At 38.7% G+C, this 27143-nt stretch overlaps 1 protein-coding gene, 1 long non-coding RNA gene and 17 other non-coding genes across 19 annotated transcripts in view; 7 read left to right on the forward strand and 12 right to left on the reverse strand.

Annotated features, from left to right (window-relative positions):
* LOC127008692 (PAX3- and PAX7-binding protein 1-like) overlaps nt 1-6481 on the forward strand; it is a 24803-nt gene extending 18322 nt beyond the window's left edge. Inside the window, exons 13-15 of the mRNA XM_050881015.1 lie at nt 40-235; nt 395-614; nt 4152-6481. Of these exons, the coding sequence (XP_050736972.1) occupies nt 40-235; nt 395-614; nt 4152-4352 (617 nt within the window). The 3' untranslated portion in view covers nt 4353-6481. The remainder of the gene's footprint in view (nt 1-39; nt 236-394; nt 615-4151) is intronic.
* The window catches only part of LOC127008693 (uncharacterized), a 26811-nt gene extending 319 nt beyond the window's left edge, over nt 1-26492 (reverse strand). Inside the window, exons 1-4 of the long non-coding RNA XR_007761254.1 lie at nt 26391-26492; nt 26112-26198; nt 3337-3517; nt 1926-2037 (exon numbers count right to left, since the gene is read on the reverse strand). This is a non-coding gene — a long non-coding RNA (uncharacterized LOC127008693). The remainder of the gene's footprint in view (nt 1-1925; nt 2038-3336; nt 3518-26111; nt 26199-26390) is intronic.
* Nucleotides 8134-8206, forward strand: Trnaf-gaa (transfer RNA phenylalanine (anticodon GAA)). The gene has a single exon. It is a non-coding gene; the product is annotated as a tRNA-Phe (tRNA).
* On the forward strand, nt 9122-9193 carry Trnag-ucc (transfer RNA glycine (anticodon UCC)). The gene has a single exon. It is a non-coding gene; the product is annotated as a tRNA-Gly (tRNA).
* Trnak-cuu (transfer RNA lysine (anticodon CUU)) lies at nt 9337-9409 on the reverse strand. Its single transcript has one exon. It is a non-coding gene; the product is annotated as a tRNA-Lys (tRNA).
* On the reverse strand, nt 9908-9979 carry Trnah-gug (transfer RNA histidin (anticodon GUG)). Its single transcript has one exon. It is a non-coding gene; the product is annotated as a tRNA-His (tRNA).
* Nucleotides 10322-10393, reverse strand: Trnap-ugg (transfer RNA proline (anticodon UGG)). Its single transcript has one exon. It is a non-coding gene; the product is annotated as a tRNA-Pro (tRNA).
* On the reverse strand, nt 12787-12858 carry Trnap-agg (transfer RNA proline (anticodon AGG)). The gene has a single exon. It is a non-coding gene; the product is annotated as a tRNA-Pro (tRNA).
* On the forward strand, nt 13139-13220 carry Trnal-aag (transfer RNA leucine (anticodon AAG)). The gene has a single exon. It is a non-coding gene; the product is annotated as a tRNA-Leu (tRNA).
* On the reverse strand, nt 13537-13608 carry Trnac-gca (transfer RNA cysteine (anticodon GCA)). The gene has a single exon. It is a non-coding gene; the product is annotated as a tRNA-Cys (tRNA).
* Trnas-gcu (transfer RNA serine (anticodon GCU)) lies at nt 14862-14943 on the reverse strand. The gene has a single exon. It is a non-coding gene; the product is annotated as a tRNA-Ser (tRNA).
* On the reverse strand, nt 15110-15182 carry Trnar-ucg (transfer RNA arginine (anticodon UCG)). The gene has a single exon. It is a non-coding gene; the product is annotated as a tRNA-Arg (tRNA).
* Nucleotides 17271-17343, reverse strand: Trnaf-gaa (transfer RNA phenylalanine (anticodon GAA)). Its single transcript has one exon. It is a non-coding gene; the product is annotated as a tRNA-Phe (tRNA).
* Trnag-ucc (transfer RNA glycine (anticodon UCC)) lies at nt 17600-17671 on the reverse strand. The gene has a single exon. It is a non-coding gene; the product is annotated as a tRNA-Gly (tRNA).
* Trnap-ugg (transfer RNA proline (anticodon UGG)) lies at nt 17982-18053 on the forward strand. Its single transcript has one exon. It is a non-coding gene; the product is annotated as a tRNA-Pro (tRNA).
* Trnap-cgg (transfer RNA proline (anticodon CGG)) lies at nt 18319-18390 on the reverse strand. Its single transcript has one exon. It is a non-coding gene; the product is annotated as a tRNA-Pro (tRNA).
* Trnah-gug (transfer RNA histidin (anticodon GUG)) lies at nt 19417-19488 on the forward strand. The gene has a single exon. It is a non-coding gene; the product is annotated as a tRNA-His (tRNA).
* Nucleotides 19781-19852, reverse strand: Trnap-cgg (transfer RNA proline (anticodon CGG)). The gene has a single exon. It is a non-coding gene; the product is annotated as a tRNA-Pro (tRNA).
* Nucleotides 21889-21970, forward strand: Trnas-gcu (transfer RNA serine (anticodon GCU)). The gene has a single exon. It is a non-coding gene; the product is annotated as a tRNA-Ser (tRNA).
* Nucleotides 26493-27143: the final 651 nt, after the last annotated feature.

The following is a 27143-nucleotide window of genomic DNA, read 5'->3' on the forward strand; positions in this document are numbered from 1 at the left end:
TTGTTTTTTTCTTAAAAGATTCTTAATTCTGTTTTTTAGAACTTGTTGGATGCTGGTGGGATCCCTTGTCCCATACGCAAACAGTGCGGTTAGTGAACATGGTGAGGCATTATGCTGAAGCCTATCCCAGCTTGAATCCCAGTTCCAAGCCTCTGAGGGAACTCACACATGCCATCATCAACAAGATTAGAGATGCCATAGACAATGACATCTTTATACCAATGTTTCCCAAGAAGTAGGTGTTGATGATTCAAGTTTAAGAAATCATTAACTACATATGCTATATGTGTTGTATTTTTATATGCTATATATGATGTATCTTTATATGCTATATATGTTGTATCTTTATATCTGTATCTGTTCATTTTTTTTTTTTTTTCCCCCCCCCAAACAGTGTTTATGACAACAAGAACTCTGGAGTGAGCCTATTCTTCCAGCGACAATTCTGGGTGGCTTGGAAGCTTCTTAGTTCCACTTTGATGTGGCACAAGGTTCTCAGTGACTCGGTCATTCATGACCTTGCAGTACGGTCACTGCTAAATCTATACCTTTTGCCAGCTCTCAATCTTGCAACTGAAATAAACCCCACCGACGCCCTTGATAAATGTAGGAATGTAAGTATTACGTATCTAAGAGAGAAGTAAAACATGAAATTGCCCTCTCGTCCCCTCTCCTCTCCTCTCGTCACCTCTCCTCTCCTCTCCTCTCGTCCCCTCTCCTCTCCTCTCATCACCTCCCCTCTCCTCTCCTCTCGTCCCCTCTCCTCTCCTCTCGTCCCCTCTCCTCTCCTCTCCTCTCGTCCCCTCTCCTCTCCTCCCCTCTCCTCTCCTCTCCTCCCCTCTTGTCAAGCAAAATGTGCTTGAAGTATTTTTGTTTTGGCAAAATTTATTATTTCCATGTAGTTTGTTTAGAGAGAGAGAGAGATTCTCATATAAAACTTGTTTGTTGCCTAATGCCTATAAACACTAAAACATGTCAAAACACTTGTGGGTGTAACCCACACCAGAGAGCAGTTCAGCATGCTCTTTGAAGATAAATTTTCTTAAAATCCACTCCAAACTATATGTATTCTACACAGTCACCTTTCCCTGGAAATTTTATATAATGTTCAATACTACCTCAGTCCCCATATGGAGAAGGGACCTTTCACTCCTGTTTCTATTATATGGATCATTCTCTTCTCTTCTAAACTTAGCTGAAACACAGGTTTTATCGTCATATTTCTAAGGTTACAAACAGTAATCTATTCTTTCCCCTCTTATCTTTCTTTAATGTCATTCCAAAGCTTGGTTTGATTTCTTAAAAATTTCAACCTGTTTTCATTACTAAATATGTCTGTGCTATTTAAAATAACACACCTAATTCTATTTAAAAAAAAAATTGACCATTTGATTTCTAAAGTGGAGCACATGCTGACTTTTTCTTCCTTAGTTTAAATCTTAATAATTGGAGATTTTAATGTTTAACCATTAACTTGGTGCTTTCAAGGTGTAATGTCTAGTTATGATCCCATGGGCCTGGGTTTAATCCCAGCCTTGGGCACTAGGCACCAAGCAAAGCCAGTTACGGTTGATTGATAAATGGGTATCTGGGGAAACCTGGTGAAGGTAGTAAACTATGGCAACCTGGGTGTCACATTGGCCCTGTGTCATGGGGCAGTGCTCTCTTAACTTACTCACAACAAGCTTAAGGACCGAGATGATGAAATTAGCATATTTCCCCAACTTTACAATACCTTTGTTTCCTCCTTGAGCAACTATAAATAACAGCCCCCTCAAAAGGCCAGTTCCCAATTGCTAGGTTGCATATAATGGATGTTGATCCACCCAATGACAAAATCAAACCTCCTCATGAGGTCAGAAAGGCTGTGGCAAGGTTGAGGAGTGGAAAGGCAGCTGGTGCTTTTAACATCAGTACAGAAGTACCCAAAGCTGGAGGTGAGACCATGATCCGGGGGTTGCATGCGTTCTTGACTGCCATATGGCACCAAACTGATAACATTCCTCTTGACTGGAAAATGGGGCTGGTTGTCCCAATCTGGAAAGGAATAGGGAATTGTCAGGACTACAAAAACTACTGCAATACTACAGTGCTCAGTGTACTGGGCAAGGTGCTTGCCTATCTATTGGAGATTCCCAGACAGCTGCTAAAGGTGCACAGACCTGAGCAGCACAGGTTCATGCCTGCTAAGTTGACAAGTGACCATATCCTAGTGCTTCAAGTACTGGTGGAGCCCCAGTGTGAGTTTCAATGGGATGCTTGCAGCCTCTCTTATTCTAAAAAAAAAAAGAATTTGATTCAGTGCATTGAGGTATGCTGGGGTATCCTATGACTCAGTGGAATTCCTGCAAGGATTCTTTGACTATTGATTGGCCTGTACACTAGGACTGAAAGTACAGTACTCCCTCCAATTTTGTGATATGCCAACTTTGCAGCTGAACCCTAAAAATGTCATTTTGATGAACACATAATTATATGGGTGCTGCAGTAAAAAGTGGGTGTTTCTGCACTTTATATATATATATATATATATATATATATATATATATATATATATATATATATATATATATATATATATATATATATATATACACACACAGTATAAAACTTTGTTTATCTGGCATTCAAAACAGCACAGATCTGGAGCCTGAATTTACTTTTTTTTTTTTTTTTTTTTGTGTGTGTGTGTGTGTGTGTGTGTGTGTGTGTTTGTGTGCTGCCTATAGTGCTTTTAGGCTTTCTTGAGGGGCCTTATGGATGGCCCCAGCCCATGAGTGGAGCAGGCTAATTTTATTAATAGTGGCTTTCATGATGTATGACTTGCTGGTCCCATGATGCCCCCCGGTGCTCCTCTTGATCGAAGTCGCTGTAGTTAAGGTTGATTGAAGATCCGGACAGCATGTGGGTAATCTTCTGCCACTCGGTGATGACTTGAAAAATCAGCGTGTTTCAGTGGGGGCTCAAACCTAGTCCGCGCTAGGTCCTCAGGCTCACCACACCCGCATGCTGACCACTCTGCCACCACTTCCCCAGAATTCCACTTAAAAGTTGAACACTTCAGTAACTGAATATGTAGTAATAGTACTTTATAAATGTTAAATGATTATCTAGTCAAGAAATATGGGCATTTTAAGGTAGCGTTTATCATCGGTGCAAGGCGATAGTCTTCTCTTGTTTGTAAGCAAGAACATGTGTTCCTCACCACGCCATAGACCAGTGTGTTGTGCCGCCATATCGCGACCTGCCTTTCACCGTTATTACTGGACCATTGGGCCTGTTATTCTGTAGCAACATGCCTTCGGTTATCAAGAAGAGGAACCATAAGGTGCTTACCTTGCACCAGTTGAGTGGTTAGCGTGCTGGTCCAGCATTTCGTCACGTCCTGGATGATGTGGGTTCAAATCCACCGCTACCAGCCAAGAATAGATGGCGCCACTATAAGCACTTGCCTGCACCATGACAGGCTTGGGTTGACCACCAGGCCCAACCAGGAATGCCTACCGGCACTCTAGGTCTGTAAGGAGTTTTGGGAATTTTATAGGAGTCTCAGAACAACAGCATAAGCTTTCCCCTGTTTGTGCTGGATAAACGAGGTTCTACTGTATATATATATATATATATATATATATATATATATATATATATATATATATATATATATATATATATATATATATATATATATATATATATATATTTTACTTCTGTCCCACTCCTGAATCCTGATGGTACTACACCTGTTAAATCTATACCTGCAGATGATCTCTTTGCACAAACTTTCTCAGACACCCAAATAGCCATTTGAAGGGAACAAACATAGTTCAGGGAATCTTGCACTAAAATTACTAGTATTTTTACATTTAAGAAAAGAAAGAAAAAACTTACTAATGTGACACAGATCTCCCACAGTCACCCTCACTTACAGGCTGCTCAAGTAAAAAATCTGGAAAATCTTTCAATGAAATTACGTACATTCACTTTAAACTAAAAAATGGTGCACTTTAGAAAAAAAATCTTATAGCTACAAATGACTTCCATAATCCCTACTAGCTTCCTCATGAATCAGAAATATTGACCCATTCTGCTTCAAGTGTCATAGTGTGCATGAATATTTCCATCAAAGATGAGTGTTACAATTTTTTTTTCAGGTTATCAATGCTTTGCCACGATCCTGGGTCAAGAGTGAAGGAACTCATGTTTTCCTTGGTCGTTTAGAAGATTTCCTAATTAAATTGTCTGAGAAGCTGGATCCTACCACACACACCCCAGCTCTCAAGGAAGTTTGTGACCTCCTCAAGTCCATTGGAGCTACAGCACAAGCAGAGAAAATAGCCTACAAATATCTCTGAACACATGGCAACTGATATTGTGATGGCAGTGATACATTTTTGATGCCGAGGTAAAAAGTGTCACACAGGTAAAATTTCTTAAAATTGTAATGAACTAGATATTATATCTTATAAATACTCCTACCTTGAGAAGAGTAATTAAAGGAATGAATTGAGATGTTATATGGTATGGGTATATAGCTGAAATGCATCCTTTATAGTAAAGGTTGGTTGGTCATTGTCCACTTAAAGTAACACATTAAAAATGCTTTTGTATATAAATTTTTCTTACTGATTTGTTTAGATAAAAGAAAATTCTTCACAAGAATAAAAGTAAAGATTTAAGTTGTATTTTAATCAGACATCCAGTTTTGCCATGCTCCCGTGTCTTTGACCACCACTATCAGCATTTATATTTTATTGTAGTTAGGGTTGAAATTTTGCAAGAGCCCTTGACATGCAGGAACAATAAGACTGTTGAAAAAAGAGAGAGAGAGAGAGAGAGAGAGAGAGAGAGAGAGAGAGAGAGAGAGAGAGAGAGAGAAAAGGGGGGGGGGGGATTGATACTCCGATAAAAATGATATTCTAATTCATGGGCACATTTACCTCAGTGATCTTGTGCCTGGCTAAAGGGGAGGATCTGGCACCCTATTTTAAGAAATTAGTTGATTTTTTTTTTAATAAATGAAATGCTCTTGCATGACCATTTGTGCATAAGCTATCACGTGGCAGCTTTATTTTTTTTCCACATTAAAAATGTCCCAACAAGCCTGACTTTAAATACTTTAGAAGTGGGCAGGGGGCAGGAATTGATTTTTTATGTTATTTTCGAGATATGATAAAATAATCACATACCAATGTATTCTAAACTAAACACATTTGAACAGAAATGGCCATACCAAAGTGCATGAATTAAGTTTGGTTATAATGAACTTGGTCCTATTGTGAGTACAGTCACCCTCAGTATCTGTGGGATGTTTGGTTCTAGGACTCCCCAGATATCAAAATCTACAGATGCTCAAGGCTCATAAATTAAATGGCATAGTATTTGTAGATAACCTATACAAATTCTGTATTCTGTGGGGTTTATAGGCTGTAACTGTGTCGGCATCACCTCTATCCCTTGTCATGAAAACAATTTCTTTACCTCACTAAAATTTCACATATTAGTTTACTTCTCTTGTTTTTACTAGCAAGTTATATCTATCTTGTCTAGTATTGTTATCAATATACATACTCAATCTCATGCTAAAGGGAGAGCAGTTACCACATTCACAAGTGCTGACTCTCCATTGAGGCGGCGAGCCTAATGACAAAGGTAAACTTGAGGGAATACGTTATAGCTGCCCATGGCCTCTGTGCTCATCTGTTATACTTGCCCTTGAGCCTAGGTAAGAACTCATTACCCAGGACACAGGGCCAGTGGTATATTCAGGTTACCACAGTTTGCCTTCCCCAGGTACTCATTTAATGACCAACCAGAAAGGAAGTATGAACAGATGAGTGAGCAGCATGCTGGCTGCCTGCCCATGGAGATTTTTTCATGTGAAAAAAAAAAAAAAAAAAAAAAAAAAAAAAAATGCTGATACCAATAATTTCAATGGTTAAAAAATATTCAGGGAAGTCAATCAAGGCCTAAGGTGAGTGTTTGGCAATGTTTTCCATCACTGTCAGAGGCTCCATAACCACAGGATGTAAAGGGATCACAGCCTCACCTATTAAACATCATAGCCTAGCATAGCTGTCATTTGCACAGATTCAGTATAGTGCTCTGCACAGCAAGTTCACTTTTACTTTTGGGAACAATTATTTTTTTCTCAATTCATGATTGGTTAAAGTTGCCGATTTGGAACCCACTACTATAGAAGGCTGACTAAATCAGTGACAAATTCATTGGAATAAAGCATGTGAAGAACAAACATTAGTCAAATATTCAGTCTATATATTCTTCAGACAAACACAGTTGAAAAGTTATGCACTTTCACATCTTTTATATGTTCTTTAGGAAAAGGTAACAAGAAAGTGGTGAAAGTATTATGAAGGGCCAAAGTTACATTTAGGATCTTTGAAGACAAACAAAACTGCTGATACAATTTTTTTAGAAAGTTTTTATATGACAAATATGTATGTACAAATAAAGCTTTATATGACATCTTATTTTACTGTATATGCCACATGGACCACAGAGATCGAATGTAGGTCAGTAGTGTAGTGTACGTAGCAAGATTTACAGACATGAAGTGTTGAAGTATATACAAGATGTCAATTTATATATATATATATATATATATATATATATATATATATATATATATATATATATATATATATATATATATATATACTGTAATCATGAATTTGCATGATCAGTTCAGAGTAGCTTTGTGGAAATTCATGGCTACACCATTTTGTATATAGCTTTGTGTATATGATCATGAAATTCAATGGATGTGGAGAGATAGTTGTACTGAAATCCTTCTCAGTGGATATGCAATGCCTCCAATTGAATATAGGCAGATTGGAGATGAGGGCAAAAGAAATTACTGTGTTATCAGCTAAAAGCAGTAATATTCAAGGGATAAAGTTTATCCAATGCCGGACCACTGAAGGACGCAAGTCTGAGCGGCAAATTAAGGCCTCAGCTCTCATGACGACACATGGGAGATCTGATGATAGAAAGGGTGGCCAAACTCATTAGCATTAAGACTGCTGTAGGAGAATGCAAAGACCTCAAGTAATCAATGAGTAGAAATTATGACAGGACTCCATGCTCTTTCTTGAGGGTACCTTAAACACTTATAGCTGTAAAAGTATAAGTAAGAGGCCGTTGTGAGATAGGAGTAATAGTAGAGAAAAATAACAAGAAAATGAGGAAGTGGCGGTTTTCAACCTTGATGTCCCCCCATGAGATCTTATGACATCCATGTATACATATATGGAGACATATGGATGGACATCAACCATGGCTCTGGCATAAATAATAATAAAAAAATCCCAGAGGGATATATGGAGATCAGTGCTATATATTAATCATTATTTGATAAGAGAAGTACAGACACTAATTATATATACTAGACTAAATAATATATTAAAGAGAGAGCTAGGGTGCAATTAACACACACACACACACACACACACACACACACACACATATATATATATATATATATATATATATATATATATATATATATATATATATATATATATATATATATATATATATATGATTATGAACAAAGACAGCCAGACTCAAGAGAAAGGCCACGTATACGTAGTACAAAACAAACAAATGAAATATTTGGGAGAGACCATGATCAATTGGGCCAGTGGAATGATACATGGCTGATGATATGATGATGACATTATAGCATATATAAGACAGACATTTTTAGGGATACAATTTTGAAATTATTCTGTAATTACTTAAATATCTACTCTCATGGCTATATATACGTACAAATTAGCAGCTAGTAATGATTGCAAATAGCCCAATCTAGTACTATAGCTGTACGTTCCTCTGACATGCAAGCTCATTAATTAAGTACAATTAATACATTAGTTGCCTGTCAGCTAGTCTGGCCAACATAAAAATTAACATGAGCCATACATATATCACACAGGAACTATACGGATCGAATCCCGCAATGAATGTGTCAGGAGATACGGAAAAAAAAAGAAGTTAATATAACTGATGATGCTGATGATCGTTTCTGCTTCATTTAACAAGTCTAAAACGATAACTTATATGAATAAAGCAAATAGTAAGTATTTTAACTGTATTAACAACCAAATGTATCACGCCTAGATAGCTCAGTTGGGAGAGCGTTAGACTGAAGATCTAAAGGTCCCCGGTTCGATCCCGGGTCTGGGCAAAACTATTTTGTTGGACATTGTTGATTGATGTCTCATACTTGATGAACCATCATGCAGTTGTTTTCACTTGGAATCAAGTAATTTGACTTGTTACTCAATTCCACTATTCGATGGTCCCTTCGCGACGGCATGGATAGCTTACACCAATAACAACTTCTGCTACCCCAACTCTTATACTGTATAGTGATACACAAAAGACTGCCGCCACAGTGCAATGGCCTAGCAGCTAGCTAATAAAAATACAACATACTAATAGTGAAAGTAATGCACATTCTAGAATTGATCTGATTCTATTAATTATTATATGGTAAATTATGCACAAATAAACGGACCTTACAAAAAAAACTAAAAAACATGCAAATATGGGAACTATATTCCATTTTCCTAAGTTAATTTGGTTCAATTAAGTTCTGCTACGGTAAATTAGGCACAAGAACACAACATAATTATGAAAATACAAACACGTATTTCCAATGTGATCCTCGAAAGGTCTAGGTAGGAGGATATATATATATATATATATATATATATATATATATATATATATATATATATATATATATATATATATATATATATATATCGGCAGTGTCATAAGTAATCTTGAGTATATAAATCTGACTATGATAATTAAGGTTGCCCTTTTGGTGATCTTCTGCCAGTATTTTTACCACACTTATATAATTTTGTTATGGAATGCAGTTTATATCGTTATTTTTACACACACACACACACACACACACACACACACACACACACACACACACGCACTCTCTCTCTCTCTCTCTCTCTCTCTCACACACACACACACACACACACACATGTAACAACAATAATTATTAAACTGAAATTAAACTTGCATATATGATATCAGACGAGTTAAGATAACTTTAACAAACCTTCATTCCAGCAGGGCGATGGTGGTATAGTGGTGAGCATAGCTGCCTTCCAAGCAGTTGACCCGGGTTCGATTCCCGGCCATCGCAAGACATCTTTTACTACTGTTTCGGAGCTGTACTTAATCACACCATTATTTCCATAGTGAAACCAATTCAAGCAAAAATAAGTCAATTTTCCTCATAAACTCCAGATAATACGCTTGTCAATCTAGAGTGCGCAAAACAAGTATCGCCCAACGTGGGGCTCGAACCCACGACCCTGAGATTAAGAGTCTCATGCTCTACCGACTGAGCTAGCCGGGCACGGCATCTCACGGTCTTCACTTTGTTTATAGAGAGCTCTTGAACACTTTTGCTACAATGATATTTCCACTGACACTACAAGTTCTAAATTACCCATTGAAAAGCAGTTTCGAGTTGTCTTCTCGATACCTAAACAATTTGATAAAATGAACTTTACTTGATTTGTGTAGTGAAATATAGGTAGTTGATGGTGTTAATGTGTATGCATCTTTTGTCATCGGAAAAAAAAGAAAAAGAGAGAGAAAAAAAAAAAAAAAGAGCATGAGTTGACTATAACTTTACTCTCATATTAAGAAAAAATTCCTGAAAAATCCTGCAATTACATTTTGAAATTCCCATATATGTCAAACGCTTAAAACAATTTAGGAGAATATAGGAAACCAAAATACTTGTACCTACTGATTCATACAAAACATTAGTTAATGTGGAGGATCTAAGCGCCGTTAAGCGCGAATGTTACTATAACAAACAAAACAAAAATGTAAAACAATCGTCATTTGCCGTGACCAGGATTCGAACCTGGGTTATTGCGGCCACAACGCAATGTACTAACCACTATACGATCACGGCCACAATGAGCTGAGGCAATACAGCGAAGAAAATTGTTAAGTCAAGCGCAGCATATTTTCCATCATAATAGACCGATTCCGAAGTACATATATCATATTGCCATGAAGGAAAGATACAATTTGTTTTTATAACAAAAGAATAAACCACATGCCGCATACCATTAACTTTAATTTGTATGATATAAAATATTACCTCAATTTCCACGAAACATAAAAATAAGTATAATGAAAAAAAACAATAGATACTAGAGCGTATGGTCCACTAAACACTTGCACCGGAAAGCTTTATACATAAACACTTGCTGGACAGCTTCATACTAGACCGAATTATTCTAAAACATCTGGGCCTGTCCGGGATTTGAACCCGGGACCTCCTGCACCCAAAGCAGGAATCATACCCCTAGACCAACAGGCCATAGAAACCCATGACAGGTGTTCAGGAATATATGCAATCGAAACTAACATGCCAAATACTATGTAAAAACAATGAACTGAATAATACAGATGGTAGTACTTCTGTTTCCGAAGCTTCCGTTTCTTGTATGTGGATGATACCATTATAGGCACTATAGGACTAGGCGATTTTTACAAAACATAGGACGCAAACTCGTATATAAGTATCAAACAAAATTGACTTTAAGACTAGCAATTTCCAGGAAGGATAATTAGACAAAGAGAAACGATCATCAAATAAAATCCCGCTATTCACTGCTCCATTATGAGAATATAGATGGGCGGCCAAATGAGAGGTCAGTTTCGGGTGGAGAAGTGTCTTAATTGACACTCTCCTCTTGAAAGAGGTCAAGTCGTAGTCATGAGAAAATACAAATGAAGGAAGTCTGTTTTAGAGTTTACAAGTGACAGGGATGTAAGAATAAAGATATGCTGGTTAACTCTTGCAAAAAGGATTAAGACATTATACACCATAAAAATTAAAGTATAGCAAGAGTATAGAAAGTCGAGTGCAGCGGAGCCGCGGGAAGGGGGAGGCATGCAGTTAGCAAGTTCAGAGAAGCAGTCAACATGAAAATGGCGATAGAAGATAGAGATGCAACACTGTAGCCGAATTTAAGAGGTAGGAGACTGTCAGTACGAGATGCATACTCCATAAGAGGGCGAAGGCAAAGTTAACCAGCAACTTCATTCTTTCATCCCTTCTTCAATTAAACTCTGGAACAGCCTTCCTTCGTCCGTATTTCCTCCTGCCTACGACTTTACCCCCTTCAAGAGAGGAATATCAATACACCTCTCCTCCCGAAACTGACATTTCTCTTGGCAACTCCTCTACATTTCTTTTTTATATGAGCAGTGGTTAGCGTTTTTTTCTTCTTCATTTCTGCCCTTGAACTGCCTCCTTTGCTTATAAAAAATAGGATATATATATATATATATATATATATATATATATATATATATATATATATATATATATATATATATATATATATATATATATATATATATATATATAAAACACCTGTCCTGACCATGATCCTGACCCGCACAGGGTCAAGACGTGTCACATGGCGCTCCCCATAGCAGCCACAGGATTGTCCTGTTGACCCTTTTCCTTTTCCTTTTCCTTCGCTCTCCATTCCCCCGCCCCTTCTCATTTATTCGAGGAACTCATTACTCCAAAGAACTTTTGTGAAATGTCGTGACATAGACATACAGTGAGTGCAGTGTTTCAGTAGTGCTGGAAGGGTAGTGAGAGCTGTGTGTCGCCAACGCCTCGTCATCCACCCCGTACGGCAAATTCATCAACGCTGTGCACTTGTTCCCACGGCTACATCAACCAGCCGGGCAGCAAACCACCACCTGTGTCTCCCCAGGAGTTAAGCACCTCCTCACTAAACCTGGGTACATGAGTGACCTCAAATAAACTGCCTACCTGCACTACCACCGTCAAGTGTCAAGTGTCACCTGAGCCCAGCGTCTGACCTGCTGAGGATTTACACGTGATCTGACCTCACCGTCAGCTAAAGAGACCGCACCTTCCCCCCTTCTCGGCACCACCGCCCCTCATCCCACACCTCAAGCTCCATCGCCTCAACCTTCCCACACATATCAGAACCCCGATCCAGCTTAAGAGAGAGATTATAGTGACCCAGAGCTGGCATACATGTCTTCTCATTTTCTGCTTTCCCAAGAGCCATCGTGGTAAACTATGGAAATACTCAGTAATTTTCATTACATTAGCGCTTTAACGTTGCCCATATTTTGTAGTACATCTAATGATCCTCCTTATGATTCGTGACATGCGTACGTGGCATTAAACATTCTTATTTTGACACTGGTCATAAGTGGCAAGTTGTATTTAGAGGTAATTTTCGAAACATCTCTTGCAACGACGCTATATGTTCTAGCTTTTAATGTAATGTGTATTAAAAAAGATAATTGCACCATCAGTCCCCCATGGGACCTATAGTAGTGTATTCGATGAGAATAATACATACCAAGCAGACATAATCGACTGATTCAGAGGATTAATGACAAGTAATTTTTCAAAAGTTTGAAGAAGTGATTTCCGTACCAGGAACAATCCAGGCAAATACTGATGGGTTGAATATTGCTGGACAACAAAAACTCAAAAAAATGGATGTGACACCCATTTAAAGCAGAGCTGGGTTTACTGGTGGAGTCAAAATAAGAGTAGTCAAATGGTTTGATATGTTGCATTTGCATCCACATAATCATGCAAGTGCTGAACCGTGTCGTGTGGTGGAATGATGAATGAAGAGAGAAAAAAAAGAAGTAAAAAAGGAACGTCAAGGACCTGTTCAATGAAGAGTAAAAAAAATCACTCAAGGGCCTGTCCGGGATTTGAACCCGGGACCTCTCGCACCCTAAGCGAGAATCATACCCCTAGACCAACAGGCCGACACATTTCAAGCCATGAGTGTATGGTCTTATTTACCACAACTAGTTCATTCATATTCTACGGTTATGTTTCAATAAAACACAATTCAACATGATATATAAACTAACTTTCTCAGTGAAGTTAACAAATTCCTAACGTATGTAGCCTATTCATAAAATCGCCGTAGTTTTTAGTAGGATCCCTTGAAATACAACAATCAGCTTTCCATAGGTTAAGTAGTGTTGTAAAATTTTAATCAATAAAATTTACTTAAAGGCACAGCTGGTCCATGTGCCTCATGGTAGCGTGGCCGAGCGGTCTAAGGCGCTGGTTTAAGGCACCAGTCTCTTCGGAGGCGTGGGTTCGAATCCCACCGCTGCCAGAAGTTTTCATTTGAGGTTTACCGACACCTAGTTGCCGACAGCTAAACAAAAAACAATCAAGAAAATACCTAAACACTTATAATACTTGTTTGCCTTTCGTTTTCTTTAACTTTTAGTGAAGCATTACGAATTATAAGAACATTACAATATTAATTAACAGGTAGACAAAGTGGGTGGTATTGAGAATACATTTCCTCAGTATCAGTTTCATTAAATTCTTTTACAGTTGGATATACTATCCTGTAAAACATGCAAACAATGCATCAAAACGTATGTTATCTCAATGCCTAACGTTGGAATGCAACTATGTAAAAGAGGGGGCGCCCGGGATTGAACCGGGGACCTCTCGATCTGCAGTCGAATGCTCTACCACTGAGCTACACCCCCCACAATGCTGAACATTTAATTGATCCAAAAGAAATACCATCAAACGCATGTTTAGGATATTATTCTTAAAATAGGGGTTGGCAATTCCAGTTTCCACAGGCAGTTCCTTTTCAGTGACGGCTGGTTACATCCCTAACTACTCAACCATGCTTACCCATTGAGCTCGGCAGGATGAAGGCCTGCACTATGCATGAAGGAGATGGTTTGAAATTTTGAGCAAGACCTTGTTATGATTTGCATATGTGTGTGTGTGTGTGTGTGTGTGTGTGTGTGTGTGTGTGTGTGTGTGTAATACATATGTAACACACACACACAATATATATATATATATATATATATATATATATATATATATATATATATATATATATATATATATATATATATATATATACAGAGAGAGAGAGAGAGAGAGAGAGAGAGAGAGAGAGAGAGAGAGAGAGAGAGAGAGAGAGAGAGAGAGAGAGAGAGAGAGAGAGAGAGAGAGAGAGAGGTTTTTCACAAATATTAGCTACATTTCTGGGATAATTTAGTTCATTAATTGTCTGGGTCCAGTCATAGCAACCTCCTTTGTAGTCCTTTGCAGTCCTGACCATGTACAGCGTTATAATTACAGAATTCACGTACCAGTGTCACGTACAGAATCTGGGGTGGATGCTTTTAAAAGTGACATTTTTCCAAGAATATAAACTTGTACCTATGCACCAGAATCCAATTTTGAATTTATAAATACCCATTGCACTGTCACTGCAGCCATTACAACGCTTGGTGGCCATGTTTAAATGAGAATGATATCCTCCTATCTTGTTACCTGCTGAATGAAGGAGCTAGCCTTTTTGGATTTACTAAATTTGTATATCGTCGGTTCCACTACCTGCTGAATGAAGGAGACTGCCTTTTTGGATTTACTAAATTTGTATATCGTCGGTTCCACGTGATAGAGCCAATGGAGATGGTTTGACTTCTAAAACGTTTAGCCAGTTTAACTACTAAATGGAGAAACTTCGTCGTCTGCAAGCATATGATGATTTTCACAGACTTTCGATTTGAAGCCACTGGTGTGTTACGCTGTAGCTCACCTTAAGTTAAAGTACCGTACAATGCTTGTCAAAATATATATCTGAAACGTAAAAGAACACCGGTGATTTAATAAGATACTTAAATAATCCAGCTATGCAAAAGTTATCGAGATATCCCTGTAGTCGCATTTGCAGCCTATCGATTAGAACAAAAACTGATATAAAATAGCATTTCGACGAGGATGGGATTCGAACCCACGCAGGGAGACCCTATTGGATTAGCAGTCCAACGCCTTAACCACTCGGCCACCTCGTCATGTTTCCACGTAGGTTTCATGTATATTCTTGTATTTCAATTTTGACCAGTACAATGTGAATACAACTGCCAAAAAAGTTATATCAAACATGTCTTTCAACAATACGAAGAAAAGTTATCACAAGGACAATCATTTACTTTTATATAATACACGAAAACGTCATTGCGACCGTGACAGGACTCGAACCTGCAATCTTCGGATCCGAAGTCCGACGCCTTATCCATTAGGCCACACGGCCATAAGTCTGCCTCCGAGATATTGAATTAATATTTTGCAGTGTGGGCAACGTATGATGTCTTAAACTGTAAACTTGATTCTCTAATTCAAATAGTTTTACCTTTCAACTTTTAAAATGAAAAACTGATATAATGGAGAAGTGTGTGTGTGTGTGTGTGTGTGTGTGTGTGTGTGTGTGTGTGTGTGTGTGTGTGTGTGTGTGTGTGTGTGTGGTGGGGGAGTGAGGGCGCGCGTGTATGTGCGCATCCGTCAGTGTGTGTTGAGGGCCAAAGAGGTGGTCATGTCAGCTATTTACTATTTGAATTTATGTATTAAATATTCTGCATATATACTTTCAAAAAGCTATATATAGTGGTATAAACGTGTCGCTTGTTATAATAATAGCATTCAATTGTACAAATGCCATAACAAGCTCTCTGACGTTATCAGCGATCAATTAAGGACACCATGGATGACACTTTCTCCCCGATATCTACCCGCAACGGCAACTACTCAGACTCGCTCTCGTGTGCTCCAGATGGGCGAAATAACTTATTTACAATGTGACAGAGGCCGAGACGACGGCTGTCCTTATTCCGATATTTAAGGCTATATAAGTTTGGCCTCGCCGTGGCCAGTGAATTCTCTGAGGGGACCTCGCCCAAACGGATCTCATAGCTAAGTCTGACCATAGTGTGTGATGAATAATTATTAAAAGATGCTGCCTCATCAATGGTAGTAAATGATCAGTAATATTACCTGTGGAGCACCCCCTTCCCTGCTACAGTTTGTAAATGGAGCAGCCTAGCTAGCTGTCAGAGCACTGAAACACTAAGAGGTGGAATTATTCACCATGAATATGCCGGAGAGTCATTTTCCTGCATTACTTCTGCTGATGACCGAAAGCGTGGCAGTTGAAACAACGCAAAGGCCATGAACGACAACTCTGGCCATCGGGGCATGTGGTACGCTACTCAGAAGTCGACTCTTCTCTGTAGAAGAAAATCCCTTGTGGAGAAAGCTCGTGAATTGAGTGAACAAGCCGATGGATCCTGCCACAAAGTACTTGAGATGGGGAAGGGGTCTGTATGGAAATTTCCTTGGAAAGACCCTAGAGATTAGCATCATAGGGTGAACGAAGGGACACACCCACACCCGCTTGCCAGCAATCGTGAGTCCAGTGTGTGACCTGACAACGGTATATGACATATTGTATCTGGGACATGCCAATCAAGAAGATTAAAGAGATTTCCATTTTTTGACCGAAGTAATTTGAATCCACATAGCATATCTCTAGTGGTGAAAGTTAGAAAAGGTTAAAATGACATGTGAGATTTCTTTTACGGCCGTGGCTTTCTGATTTGGAAAATAGGCTAACATGATTAATGCCTCGAGAAAACCACAGGATGTTGTCAAAATAGTTTATTTTCCTTCATAAGTGTTTCAATACTTTAAAAGTTTATATAAAAGTATTCCGAGTAATATACAACCATTTATATATTTTTAAGTACGATATTATTTTTAATTACTACTACTACTACTACTACTACTACTACTACTACTACTACTACTACTACTACGATATAGAATTTGACTGTTGCCATTTAGGATCATACCAGTATATATATATATATATATATATATATATATATATATATATATATATATATATATATATATATATATATATATATATATATATATATATATATATGCACACACACATACACACACTGGAATAAGCAAGATAAGAATATACGTAAATGCCAACTATGGCACAAATGAATCAATTAGTGTGCGTACACACACTCAAGAGAGCGATTTATAGAAACAAATATACAAAATTACTTTGCGTTCATCATCTATTCAAAGCAATTATAAATCTTGTGCGAACTTTTTCATGAAAAAAAGGTGAATATGGAACTCTACAGATACAACTAATCTAAATATACTATACATGAAACTCTTAGGCAGGACGTGTTCGACTATTGATGAACGTTATAATCATGTAAACAGTTTTACATTCGCCTGCCAAACAAATATCATTAGAAGATCAGAGAAATTCAGAAACTTTTTCATAGTTACCACTCCTTCTCTTCAAAAAGGTCATTGCCCAGACCCGGGATCGAACCGGGGACCTTTAGATCTTCAGTCTAACGCTCTCCCAACTGAGCTATCTAGGCTGCATGTTCAACTGATAATTCGTGGTGTTTCACAAGATCAAGAAATTAATAGTGCCATTGGTAAAGCATTACAAATCAAAAGCAATGAAATGCATCTCTAACAGTAGATAAATAAAATATTAACGAATAATACAACTCGATAATTTCAACTGCAGGGCAAACATTAACTATTGATGGGGGCGCACGGAAAGTACTGGTTGAATTATTATATTTCTAATCTGGCCACCTTAATGGCAGGTAAATCAGGAAAAAAAGTTGCGATGGCCGGGAATCGAACCCGGGTCAACTGCTTGGAAGGCAGCTATGCTCACCACTATACCACCATCGCATGGAGTCCGACCTTGATAAAACTAGTTATGAATACAGGTTGGGCCTCTCAGGAATAGGTATTAATAGGAAATGTTTCCAGTAATTTTCATTTTTTGTCATTTTATGATTTGGTACACTTCTTTTCCTGCACAGCTGTTTCTAGCATGATGGGAGAGCATCTGAAAAAAAAAAAAGAGAAAAATCAAACTTAACTCTTGCAATCGACTTTATGGGAAATATGACTGTACTATATACACATTTCCTACCATTTATTGTCATATACATGGAAAACATTGTTATATAAGTTTACTTACTTCATATCTTTCATCGGCCCGTTGGTCTAGGGGTATGATTCCTGCTTTGGGTGCAGGAGGTCCCGGGTTCAAATCCCGGACGGGCCCTGTTTTCTCAAATTTGTTTATCGAAGAATACTTTCAACTCAACTGCAGCTGCTGCCGATGTCGCCTTAAAGAACAGCTTATGCCTTATGGTGTGGAGACATTAAAGGAATCTCATGATACTCCTTAAGTTTTAAGCCAAATTTATTTTTAAGTTAAAATTATATATGAATAAAATATCTATACTGTAAAATCTAGTAGCCTTCCTTTTGCAACAAAATTCAATTTTAGATATCTTTACCCACCTCAATCTTCCAGAAAACAAGACGGGCCTGTCCGGGAGTTGAACCCGGGACCTCTCGCACCCGAAGCGAGAATCATACCCCTAGACCAACAGGCCGACGCTACCACAAGGGCTTATATGCACCTATTTCGTTGAATCCACTGAAAAGGAAGACATATAACAATCACTGATATACCAACCAATATCAAAAAATTTCAATATATCATGAAAACTTCAGACGGCATACCTTTTGAATAATTCACATCCACATGATGAAGGGAATTCATATCTTCAATTCTTCCGAATCTTCACTTCAAATTCACAGTGTGTTCTTGTCTCCAAAACTCGAACCGAAACGAGGGCATGGCCAGACGTAGGGTTATAGTAATGTGATAGTAATAGACTTACAAAGTTTTTAGAATAATAGTAATAGATCACAATTTTCTACTGTTATGGTAATTGTAATAAAAATATTATCACAGACTCCAGTTATTTTCTATTATCAACTTTTTTCCCCTGACAATCACTGAATTACTTTTTAAATTCAATAATTATTTGTCTGGTTCAACTACTTACATTTTTCATTCACTCTATATCTTTGTATCCACATCACAATAACTTCTTAACTTGGGGGTGGCCGCAGAAGAAGGGTTCATCCCATCTTGACACACAACATGCTTTTTTTTCAAAACAATTATATAGGTACTGTTTGTTGCCTTTAGGCGATGCCTCCGGCCTCTTGCACTCCTAGCTTGTATTTATATGTTACTGGTCTCATATACAAAGTTAAAAGTATAGTACATGAACAAGTACTAATATAATAAACGATACTTAGAGTAATAGTAATATCAATATCATACATTAGAATTTAAAACAATAATGAAAGAAACCCCGAAATGGACCCCATGTCTGCATCATACAGTATTGATCCATTCTCTGGCACAGATGATCTCTTTATACTTGAGGTTTATTTCAATCTCGAATCAACAAAGTGACTGAAATTCCGGGTACTGTGAAAGGTAACGTAAATGTTGCAAGGTGAAAAGTAATAAAATTAATGAAGTTCACAATAAGGGAGGATCCGAACCAGCTCGGGTCCGTCATTTTACACGGACTCTGCTTCCTCTTAACACGACCTTCCCGGCCGTGATCGTATAGTGGTTAGTACATTGCGTTGTGGCCGCAATAACCCAGGTTCGAATCCTGGTCACGGCAAAGGTCATTCTTTTTGCATTCACATTATTATACACTGTGTACGGCATGCAACTAGATTCCGAGGTTTATATTATACACACATACACATATAAAAGAAAAAAAAAAACAGGATATGAAGAGCTCAAATGTTAGTCTTCATCCCTTACCTCCCGCGGTTAACAACACTGATATTATAAATCTTTACCTTTCCCCCTTGACCCATACTGTGCTCATCATACACATATATGAACGCATGTGCTTCGGCATTTCCACCTGTACTACAACATAATCCTTCTTATTCAAAATACACAAAGGGCCTGTCCGGGATTTGAACCCGGGACCTCTCGCACCCGAAGCGAGAATCATACCCCTAGACCAACAGGCCGGTTTAAAACTCTACTCCCTCTTTATTTTTTTAATCAATGTTTTTAAATTTATTTGGCTATTCTGATGGCTCTAACAAGCACTTCAAATATTCTTATCAACAATAAAGTATTCAAATTTATATTTAATGACTTTGAGAACAACTCCGATTAGCCATAGTGACACACGGCATATATCGATCGTACCGAGGAAAGTGTTGAACCTCGATAGCGGCACAGTCCACGACGAGGGTTTCCTCGGAAGATTATGTGCAGTAGTTTTTTCGGCTTGCTGAAGCACACAGGTTAACAGCAATGAGAAACGGTGCTACCGAGCTATCCATTTAGTATTGTAAGGGCGGCTTACGAAGCTTCATGTCAGCTCATCTAGTGACGACTCAATTTTTCGAGACGGGCATGATATGTAAAGCTGAAAGGGAGTAAGATAAATGTGGAGGAAGAACCATGGCAATCTTGTCGCTCCTGAAATTTAAGCTATTTGCCACCACTTTCATCGTGCAGTCAGCTTATAAATGCAGGAAGTCTGCGGACTGTCAACCCACACTTAGTGTCATCATCCACTTCTACCCCACTGCAGAACAAAATCCTTCCTCAATGCTTTTCATCTCTATCTTATTTGGAGGCAAGTGTTCAGTTTCATCTCTCCATCTGATTTCCTGTGTTTATCCTGACTTTACAATTCCTAGATTGCCACTCCGTTACTCGGGCTGTTGACTACATCATCAGTTCTGCGTGGATGACCTGCCCTAGCTCACCTTCTGTTTTTAATCGTCATCAAAATATCTTCACCCCAATCCTATCCTTTGTAAATTCCTTCTCATGGACTGTGTTTGCACTGTTTGTTCGTCTCTGATATGTGCTTTTCTTTTTCCCTTCAATTCCCCGGCTTATTCTCGTAACCGATCTCTTCATGTTGTCCTGCCAAGTGATAATGAAGCATTACCTTCTTTCAGACTGTGTAGTTTCATGATAATTCTTTGTAAATTATCCTCAACATCACTTAAAAAGACCATGCCATGTCAAAACAATACGCAAGGCTGTTAAGGTGTTCGCCATCTATCCTGACCCCTATAGACTTATTCTCGGGCTCGTAGCACTGTGCTGAGAAAATGCTATGCTTCTGGACAATGGGCCAACATGTACCCCACCAACAAAGATTAAGAAGAATGTTGCTTCGATCCAGCCCTAACCATCCCATTACTTGGATTAGAGACGGCGATAAGTGACAGATAATAAAAAAAAAGAACTTGGTATATATAACTAAGTCACTCGCCTTAATTACCAAACTTTATACTTGCAAGGAATCTCATAGTAACAGTCATAGCATTTGTAAACACTTCAAAATTATCTGCTTTATTTTTTCCTTTCCTTCTCAGATAATAATAATAATAATAATAAAAAAAAAAAAAACTCCAGGCAGGGGGTCGCATGTTTAGGGACTTTGAGAAAAAGCTCGCGAATATAAAGTGGTTGAGAATCACTTCATTAAGACGCTTCATGTCGCGTGCAAGAGGATGCGGAATCCCATCAGGCAGAATTATTATTGAATGGACACTCCCAGACGGTTTAAGGCACCGACCACATCCTAGTACTTCATGTTAAACTTTGTAGTTTAAAAAAAAGTGCGAGTCCGTACTTACGCCTCATTCATATCTGATGAGAAGATACTGACCCTCTTTGTTTGTTGCGATGCCGACAAACTGAATAGTTTCAATAAAAAAAGGATTGCATTTGTGGAATGATTGGCATCTTTGAAGTGTTCCAAGCTATAACAGTACTTGGCGTCGTTATGGTGTGTGTGTGTGTGTGTGTGTGTGTGTGTGTGTCATTCACGGGAGGGTACTTGCTGGCGATCATAAGTCCAGCACTGGATCAGACCATGGGTGAATGGGGGTTCGTGATTGACACACACACACACACACACGTACCAGTTTTTATCATATCAATACTGGGCTGCGGTGAATATCTTTTATCTTTCTAAAATAATTATTTTTAAGTAAAACCAGGACAAAATTCGGTTAATTTTACAGGCATTTCAGACGAGGTGGCCGAGTGGTTAAGGCGTTGGACTGCTAATCCAATAGGGTCTCCCTGCGTGGGTTCGAATCCCATCCTCGTCGAAAAGTCATTTTCTTTCACTGATCGCGCCACTGTTACACGAGCGGCCACACTCTCCGTAGACACACAGCCCCGCCTCAGCAGACATGCGCCCTCTTCCTCTGCTTGACTTGACCGACACCACCAAGCATGAAGCAACACATCCTTTCTGACAAGCATGGGAGTAACACATTTTCCGTTTATGGGCCAACTTACAACTGTTTTCTTTTTCAGAGACATGATTGTTCTGTTACGCGAGACTCAAAACGTCACTGAATATACATGAACATTTTCGTCGTTTCCGTGGTATTAGTGGACATTTCATTATGTAGCCTACCTAAAAAAAAGCTCAATCGTTCAGGTGGGTTCAAATGCGCGCGCGTGTGTGTGTGTGTGTGTTATCTACAAGCTCTTAATTTATGTATGAAAGTGACATAACGCCGGAAACAGACCACGTGTGCAACCGCCGCCAAACACATCCACCGATATGTAGAGAGAAGGGGTGGGGGGGCGTGCGTGCGCATGTGTGTGTGTGTGTGTGTGTGTGTGTGTGTGTGTGTGTGTGTGTGTGTGTGTGTGTGTGTGCAGAGGCAGCAAAACCGCCACCTTATTTAGTAGTAGTAGTAGTAATAGTAGTACAATGCAAGGCTTGGCTGGACTAAATATTTTTACCTGTGAGACTGAAAATTTGCAATCCTGGCTTTGAAGAGTAATCACTTGGCATTGGAACATAAGGCCATAATAGCAAATGACATGCAATTTTTTCGAGTGGATTATAACAGCTGAATCCCCCCCCACCCACCCCAAAAATAAAAGCTTATCATAGTCTAGCACGATGCATCATAAATAAATTGGGAGTAAAATTGAGCTCAACATCAGCGTCCATTTTCCAATTTCTAGAAGATTCAAAGAATAAAAATAATTAGCCGAACATCTGTTGTCAAACCATTATTGAAGTCATTATTTCTTAGTTTTGTGAACAAGAATAACTGTGTTTACTCTTCTTATACAAATCTTGCAAAATTCTGGGAACCAATTGTTGATGATTAGCTTTGTCAATTTTTGTTCATATCATTATTACCACGAAACACCTTCTCAAACTCTGACAGGCTTTTACATAACTATATAATTTCAGAATCTCCTCATGAACTAAGTGTCATTTGCTACTGTGAAATTAAATTCAAACACTTAATGATTGCTCGTTTCAAAACAAGAAGAATAAGTTGCCAAATCCACTTTCCTATCTGGTTAAGAGCCAGAAAGACAGAATCACAATTACTGAGGAATAAGGTGTGGGAGCAGGTGGGCATATGATAATACAAGCAGTGTAGGGAGCCTGACACCTGCTGCAATGGGTGAGGGGGTGCTGTGATCCTAACAAAGACGCTCCTGTGACCTAACTTCATTTCCTCATTTGTTTGTAATTGATACAAATGAGTTATTTGTATCAATTAACACCAGGGAAAAGTTCAGCATGTTCTCTAAGGACAGATTCTGACCAGATGCAAGTATTAAGATTGTAATAACTGCTTTGTAGGAAGTATCTCAATAAATCACATACAGGCAACTATTAAAAAAATAGTACTGTAAAATAACCAAGAAAATTTGAGTTCTGTGCATCAGTGTGCATAAGGAAAAGAATATTAGGAAAGTGCATCTCTTGGAGACCATATAGGGTTGATTGACTTCTATATTAACCTGTACAGTGTCGTGTGTATAAAATTTATGCATTTTCATGCTAGTCAATGAAGCGTTGTGTGCATAAATTTTATGCATTTATTTCACACGTAATTTCCTGCCATTGAGTAGACTGCAGGCAGATGGGAGGTGTCCTACCTTATCCTAGGATGACTCAGCAAGGTTTTCAAGTTTTTACCCACTATAGGCTCAAGGGCTAATGAGACAAGATATGCACCAAGGCCTTGCACAGCTAACAGTATGCTCAGTAGGCAGGTGGGGGTCAGGTTGTAAGGGAGGGTTTGGGAGCATAGGTTCTCATCTAGATTATTTTGTTCAGTTCTGGTCACCCTACTATAGAATTGATATCAAGATGTTAGAATCTGTGCAGAGAAGGATGACAAAAATGATTGAAGGAGAGAAACTTGCCTTATGAGGAGAGACTGAAGCATTTAAATATACTCTCTCTAGAAAGGTGAAGGTTACGAGGTGACCTGGTCGAGGTTTATAAACAGATGAAGGGCCTTAATAAAGGGGATGTTAATAGGGTTTTGGTTGTAAAAGAGCCAGACAGGACACGTAGCAATGGTTTTAAGCTAGATAAATTCAGATTCAACAAAGACATAGGCAAGAATTGGTTTAGCAATAGAGTGGTAGATGAGTGGAACAGCCTTGGCAGTCATGTTGTGGGTGCCAATACCATAGATGGTCAAGAAGAGGTTGCATAAATTCATGGATATGAGGTGAAGGGGGGTATATATATATATATATATATATATATATATATATATATATATATATATATATATATATATATATATATATATATATATATATATATACTTAGGTTTTCCAACTTTAAGAAATTGCTCCTTTCATTACTCTTTTGAAGTAATTTGAGAGGTCATGAAGTAGTAGTCATGTGTTATTAAAGCTAATATCTTAAAAGTTAAGAAATCAGCAATAATGGTGGAATGCACACACAGGGGTCAGAACGAGTGAATTTAAAAGTATAAGGAATTGGTTTCCACCTTATCCACTTTGCAACAATCCTTCCCTAGCACTCCCCCCCCTCCAAACACACATGGATAGGCATTCAATTCTTCCTGGGCGTGATGCCAGCCGACACAAGTCGGTTTATTTTGTAACCAAAACCATCCAGTAATAATGATAGTGAAGTGAAAAAAATGCTAGCAATTAAGAGAGGAGCTCACTAATGTATATTTTATGCTGTTTTCATAGTCTCATATTTGGTCAATATTTATCTGTTTCTCAGCCAGTCATGGCTTCAAGTTAGCCAAAGCAGATGGTTTGAGCTGAGCAAGTGGTGAAAACCTTAGGCAATGCAATTTAAGGTAACTAACTGGCTGTAGAAATTAGAACATTCACTGGAGGAAGAATCTATGCTATATAAGTGTGTACTATGTATATACTAGGCACTGCGACTGATGTTACAAACTGATATAATATAAAATGGTATATATTACGGGTTATTTGCAGACGGTCTGAAATATAGAAGCAGACTAAACAATTATGGTAACCAATGGTGGTAAGTGATGATTTTTAGAATTGGAAGATAACTCCTGAAGAAGGATACACAAATGGAAAGGTAACTAACATATATACCTTTAAAACCAAGTCCAAATGCTTATACTAAGGCCTGGCTCTTGCTCCACCTCAGGGATACAGTTACTCAAAGTTCTCCACACTATTTAACATTTGTAGTTTCAAACACAATGAACCCGGAGGAAACGCTTTATTTAAACTGCGCATCACCAAGGCATGCCCTCGCTTTGGTCATCTAACGATTTGAATCGCAGGAAATTCCACCACATAAAGAAAACGGTATTGTTCCAAAATTATACCTGATTCACTCTAGTGGTTGACACTATTTTTTTGCCTGACAGATTTTATTGTGCTATTCATCACTTTGATAACTGTTTCCTCTCAAGTGACTCTTTCCTGAGATATGAACATCAAATTCAGCAGAGATAAGTAACTATTTTTGTGGCAATAGGTCATTACCCTTAACAGTGCTAGGTTACTACCCATCAAGTTAAGAAAGGTTCAGTTAGTAATGACGAAACATGGCTGAGAGCAGGTTTGGTGGTGACCTCTGCAACTTTATTGCAAGATTTGGCAAAATTTTGGAGCATAGTAATACAAATTGAAATATCTCACTTTGAAAATGAACTATATTGAGATATAAAAAATGTTAAAGTATTACCTAGTTTAACTGGTTTTGCTAGTTACTTAATTAAAGCTTCTTTTAGGTATTTGGAGAGCATTGAAGAAACGTGAAATGGCGTAATGTGGCAAGTTTAAGTTTAACAAAAGATATGATCTCAGAAACAGGTAATTTGCAAGGAAACACATCTAGTGATGAACAACGTTGTGTCTCCAAGAAAACACGGCGGTCAAAACATGCGAGCGTGACACGGTGCAAAATGTAACTACACATTCCAGGCCTGTGACCACTGCCCTCACCTGCCCTGATGACCTCACGACGTGGAGCTGCATGAGGGACGGCTTGGGGCGGCACCAGGGCGGCGACGACCGACTCCTCGTGGCAACCTGAAACCCCAGCAATAAGTTAGGCCGACAAGTCACTGGTGAGGCGCGGGGAGGCACCACCAAGGGCTGCATTGTGTGGCGCCGGTGAGGGCAGGTCAGGGCCATGCGTTCGGTCCTTCAGTACGGGTTTGGTCAATATTATCTTTGTGAATCACGTGCTCAGCTCTACCCTGACCGCTGCTCGCTACTCACCAAGCACCGCCGGGCCCGCCGCTGCCACCTTCAGGAGGCCGCCACCTTGACGACCCACGCGGCGGCCAGAGGGTCGGACTCGGCGCCAGCGTTGCGAGAAATACCTCCTAGGGGAAATAAGTCGCAGTGCTGTTCACTACGCATGCGCACTGGGGAATACACTGCAAGAAAACATATCAATTGGCCTGGATATGTTCTACTTTGTCCACTTGTGATCTTTTGTGATGGTTGATATTCCGCGCAAGACAACAGCACACCAGACCAACAGACCAAACAATCAAGAAGTGAGTGAACGTCTACGTGGGGTAATTCTTTTTAAAATCTGCCTATTCGTTTATTGTAAAGACTTCTCTTGATTAAAAGTGTTGCTCTGATGTTTATGCCATGTGTTGGAGCCGAAACAGACAAAATAAATGATAGCGGTGAGTGAAATATGGAAAAAGTATATAAGTTGAACCTCACACTGAGAGCTATTTTGCGGTTGCGAGCTGATTCCCACAACACCGGCAACGCTTCGAGCCAAGACCGAGTTTGAGCTGCTTCGCCAAAATCAAGATCACCATTTCCCCGTCGATTGAACGGGTTAACAAAATAGAAAATAAAAGTAATATAATCCAAACGTTTGTGTTTTGCATGCTTCTTGTTACTAATCTAACAAAAATAGATTTAGTGTTGACATTTTTTTTTCAATAGTAGAAAACACGGTGCTCAACAAGAAACCAACATTACCATATGGCGTATGATGTATTCTTT

Source organism: Eriocheir sinensis, chromosome 38 (assembly GCF_024679095.1).
Source record: "Eriocheir sinensis breed Jianghai 21 chromosome 38, ASM2467909v1, whole genome shotgun sequence".
In the NCBI taxonomy this organism is placed as follows: Eukaryota; Metazoa; Arthropoda; class Malacostraca; order Decapoda; family Varunidae; genus Eriocheir; species Eriocheir sinensis.